Source organism: Gracilinanus agilis, chromosome 2, assembly GCF_016433145.1.
Source record: "Gracilinanus agilis isolate LMUSP501 chromosome 2, AgileGrace, whole genome shotgun sequence".
Taxonomy (NCBI): domain Eukaryota; kingdom Metazoa; phylum Chordata; class Mammalia; order Didelphimorphia; family Didelphidae; genus Gracilinanus; species Gracilinanus agilis.
Window position 1 is genome coordinate 252,069,265 of NC_058131.1, and position 4,565 is coordinate 252,073,829.

The following is a 4,565-nucleotide window of genomic DNA, read 5'->3' on the forward strand; positions in this document are numbered from 1 at the left end:
GCTGAGAGTAAATTGATTTAAGTACTGAAGAGAGTGACTGCCAACTGCTGCTTCTTCAGCTGAGAGCAGAGACAGAAGAAATAGCAACGGCAAACTTCTCTACCCTTCAGCCCAGCACTAACCTTTCCCTGCACTTTCTTTCCAGAAGAAGAGAAGAATAAAACCCAAAGACTGTTGTCAATAAGCGCCAAGAAAGAAAAAGGCATCCTGAGAGAGATTTGTTTTCTAAGCAGCCTGGACCCTGCACTATATACTCCAGCTCTAATCAGTCCCCTTTGTTGGCAATGAATGCCACCGGCTCCCTGCTTTCTTCTCAGAATCTGTTGTCAAAAGGCACAGGGGAGGTCAATGCCACCTTCCTCTTCAGCAACCAGAGCAGCCCTGGATTCTGTGAGCAGGTCTTCATCAAGTCTGAGGTCTTCCTGACTCTGGGAATCATCAGCCTCCTGGAAAACATCCTTGTCATCTTAGCCGTGTTGAAGAATGGAAATCTGCACTCTCCCATGTACTTTTTCCTCTGCAGCCTGGCAGTGGCAGACATGCTGGTAAGTGTGTCCAATGCCTTGGAGACCGTGATGATTGCCCTCCTCACCAATGACTACTTGACCTTTGATGACCAACTCATTCAACATATGGACAATGTCTTTGACTCCATGATCTGCATCTCCCTGGTCGCCTCCATCTGCAATCTCCTTGTCATTGCCATTGATAGGTACATCACAATTTTCTATGCCCTGCGTTACCACAGCATCATGACAGTGAGAAAAGCCATCACTTTGATCGGGGCCATCTGGATCTGCTGCTTCATCTGTGGCATCATGTTCATCGTCTACTCTGAGAGCAAGACCGTCATCGTGTGCCTCGTTACTATGTTTTTTGCCATGCTGCTCCTCATGGCCACCCTCTATGTGCACATGTTCCTGTTTGCCCGGCTACACGTCAAACGTATTGCAGCACTACCAGCGGATGGGGTGATGCACCAACACACCTGCATGAAGGGGGCTGTCACCATCACTATTCTTCTGGGGGTATTCATTTTTTGCTGGGCACCTTTCTTCCTCCATCTCATCCTCATCATCACATGTCCCACTAATCCTCACTGCATTTGTTATACCTCCCACTTCAATACCTACCTGGTCCTTATCATGTGCAACTCAGTCATTGACCCCCTCATTTATGCTTTCCGGAGTCTTGAGATGCGCAAGACCTTTAAGGAAATAATCTGCTGTTGCAGCGGTATAAGTTCAGGGTAGTGCACCTCTTGCTGCAGGACCCTGAAATGTAAGAAATCACATTCTGAATACGCTACCCTATAATCAGTAGTTTTTAAATGTATCATTATTGTTTCTTTAAACTTCCTTTTATTTAAAAAAAGGAATAAATTCTTTTGAAAGAGAATATTGTGCATAAATTACCCTTTAAATGCATTTGCATGGTGGTTACAGTAGCAAAAATTACTATGTATCTCCCCTAGTGTCACTCCAGGAAAAACATGCTAGTCAAAATCTGCACTGGTTTCTAAATTCAGGTTCTGTAAAAATCTGTTTTCCTGTTAAACTACTTGATTTCTGTTGTTAGGCACCAGGGCAAAAGAGGAGCATTAACAGGTAAAAGGATTATAGTCTCCTGGAAAACTCGACCTGTAACCACCTACTATTCACAATTTAGGGGTTGGGAAAAAGGGTGAAGGGCAGAGGGATTTGGGGGTGCCCCACTACTAAGTTCCTTCAGTACCCTGTCGGAATGTAGTGTTGGTATTTTTTTTCTTCTTAATTAAGGAATAAGAGTTGCTGCTTTCTTATCCCTTTTAAGTATGTCTTGAGCTGTTTCAAGTAGTATTTTCTAAGATAAATTAACTCTTTATGAAACATCAAAATGCTGACTGCCTTGTCAACTAGCTTTGGAATGTAACCAGATTCTGTAGTAAAGAGAGCCTTCAAGAATACTGACAAAAGCTAGCCAGTGGGCTTTGGATAAAGTCAGGGAGTACCCTTGTCAATTGTACTGTTGCATCACTTTTTTGAGGCATGGATTATTCTTTTGAGGCTTTCTCCCTACTTTGCTTTTCTAATGTCTTTAAAAAAGGAAAAGTGAGAATGAGAGAATTTTCCTTTCTGACTTAACATGAGCAATTGCTATATTCATTCAATTTTGAAAACTGTTGATTTAACCTTTCAGAGCCTACTTCTCTTAGTCTCAAAACAGGTCAGAAATCTAGTTGCTTTCTTATCCTTTTCTGTTGAAAGTTACTGTGATCAAATTCATATGCTGGATTCTTGATATCTTATATTGCAGAAAATGTGTTCTGAGTTTCTTTTAGCACTTTTGCACTCACTGCTCTGAAGGGTATGAATTTCCTTAAGTTAATTACTTGAGTATGCTGAATTGTTAAGTGTATTCCAACTTCACTGAGCAACCAAAAGCTCTGTCTCTCTTCTTCAAAGATTCTGAAGTCTATTCTATTTAACTTCTGGAATTCAAATCTGTAATTACATTTTAATACTGATGTTGTACTATGCTCTTAGTATGTGAAAAACAGATGCTTTTAGTGATCCTGATATTTATTTGTCTTTAAAGTTGTTTTGTGATACTGGTAAGCTTCTTTCCTGCTATGCTTATGTTGCTCTCAAGCGGTGAGAGTTGTTTGATGCTGCTAAAATTAAAACAAAACTCCCCTGACGTTCTATTTTAAATAAATTACCTGAAACCACTTGTTGTATGCTTTGTATGTCATTCTCATGGATCTCCACAGCATCAGGTCAGTGATTTTACAAATGGTCACCAGTGCCCTGCTGACAATAGCCCTTACTTCTGTATCTTGGCTGGAAAGCATTATTACCAAAGAATTGCTATTTCCTAATCGTCTTCCTGCTGTGCCAGGCATATGGGCACACAGTCAAGTGTCATCCCCACTTTTTTAATGGAGACACTGAGTTAATGTGATTCACACAAGAACACATATCAAGTGTCAGAACTAGGAGTCAGTGTTATAAGAAATAGAATCACAGTATTGCTACATATGCATACTTTTGTACAGAAAAAAAACAGGTTAATAATAATGTCTTAGACTGGGATAAGGCTTTATTCTTTGGCAAAGACTTTCTCATTATCCCTTTTGATCATTACAATACATTTTTGTGCTATAGAGCATTGTAGCCCAGGCCTCCTTCAATCATGAGTTCCCTAGAAAACTTTTAAAGTGCAAGGTATGATTTGGTGCAGTATCCACTTAATAAACCATATTTTACAAAACCTACCAACATTTCCTTTACCAGATCAACTAGTGAAAATAGTTCAAAGCAAAAGATATTTAATTATGTATGACAATTTAAGAATATTTAGGGATAGGACTTGGATTAGTGGTTTCATGGATAATTATCTGCATGAGGAAACTACCTCCATGAAAGTAGGTCAGCAACTTCCTTGTAATTTATATATATATAGTTTTAGGAAATTTCCTTGACAGACCATTTAGAGGTTAAATCATTTGCCCAGGGTCATACAGTTAGTACATTTAAGAGGCAATACTCAAACCCAGATATTTCTTGCTTTGGGGTTCACTACACCACACTGCCTACTGACCACAACTAAGTGCAGCAAAATAAACAAAATGAGGTTGACAGGTGCGAAAAGAAAATAATATCCAGGTATAGCCATTATATCAACCTTAGATAAAACGTCTTTTAAAAACAAGAATCAAAAAAATTTTAATTTTAAAATAAGAATCAAAAACAAAATAAAATAAAAAATAAGGAAAATTTCCTCTCTTCATATGGATATATACTTTCCCCTGAATTGCCACTTCATAGTAGTAGGGAGAACACATGTAGAGAAAACGTGGCCAGAGTGGCACGCAAAAGAATGCAGCAGAAACATGTTGGGCAATAGGATGACATTGTAGTTGGAACAGTTCTCCACTTCTAATGTCACTGCTTGCTCCTCCATAAAGCTGCCAGTACTCTATGTTGGGCTGTTGACATCATTAGAAAATGAGTTGCTTTCTCTGCCACTATGTACTTCTCTTTTTTATACCTAATGCCATCTGGAGTATCTTCACTGAGCTGTTCTCTGCAGATTCTTAGCTATTGACATATGCTGGTCCTCCACCAAAACAATGCTACTGTGTAGCCCAGGGGTCGGCAACCTTTTTGATCGTGAGAGCCATAAACGCCACATTTTTTAAAATGTAATTTCGTGAGAGCCGTACAATGCTCACAGTGTTACTCCTGTAACAGTGCGCGTTCCTGTAACAGCGCCTGGAAAAAAATTGACTTTATGGCTCCTGCAGAAAGAGCCATATCTGGCCCTCAAAAGAGCCCACCCCTGGGTAGCCTTTTCCTTGTGGAAAAGAGAACTTTCAGTTCTTTTAAACTCTAGAGGTTATTTTTGTTCTTTTGTATTTCAGACCCATGGTTATAGTCAGCCAGCCAATAAAAGGCTAACTTTTTTGCAGGCACTGAGCTGGCCTTTGTATTGCTTTTTTATATCTGCTTCAATTACCACTCTTTAAATTCAGTCTAATCTTCAAATTAGTTGAATATCCTTTCAGTTCTTCTCCTGTTTCT

The 4,565-nt window shown here is 39.5% G+C and overlaps 1 protein-coding gene across 1 annotated transcript; it reads left to right on the forward strand.

The window, feature by feature from the left end:
• Positions 1-284: 284 nt before the first annotated feature.
• MC3R (melanocortin 3 receptor) lies at positions 285-1,253 on the forward strand. Its single transcript, XM_044661125.1, has one exon. The coding sequence runs from the start codon at positions 285-287 to the stop codon at positions 1,251-1,253; it is 969 nt and encodes a 322-aa protein (XP_044517060.1).
• The last annotated feature ends 3,312 nt before the right edge of the window (positions 1,254-4,565 follow it).

What these genes read in the sequence shown, in the direction of transcription:
- MC3R (XM_044661125.1), top strand. Translation starts at nt 285, where the DNA reads ATGAATGCCACCGGCTCCCTGCTTTCTTCTCAGAATCTGTTGTCAAAA.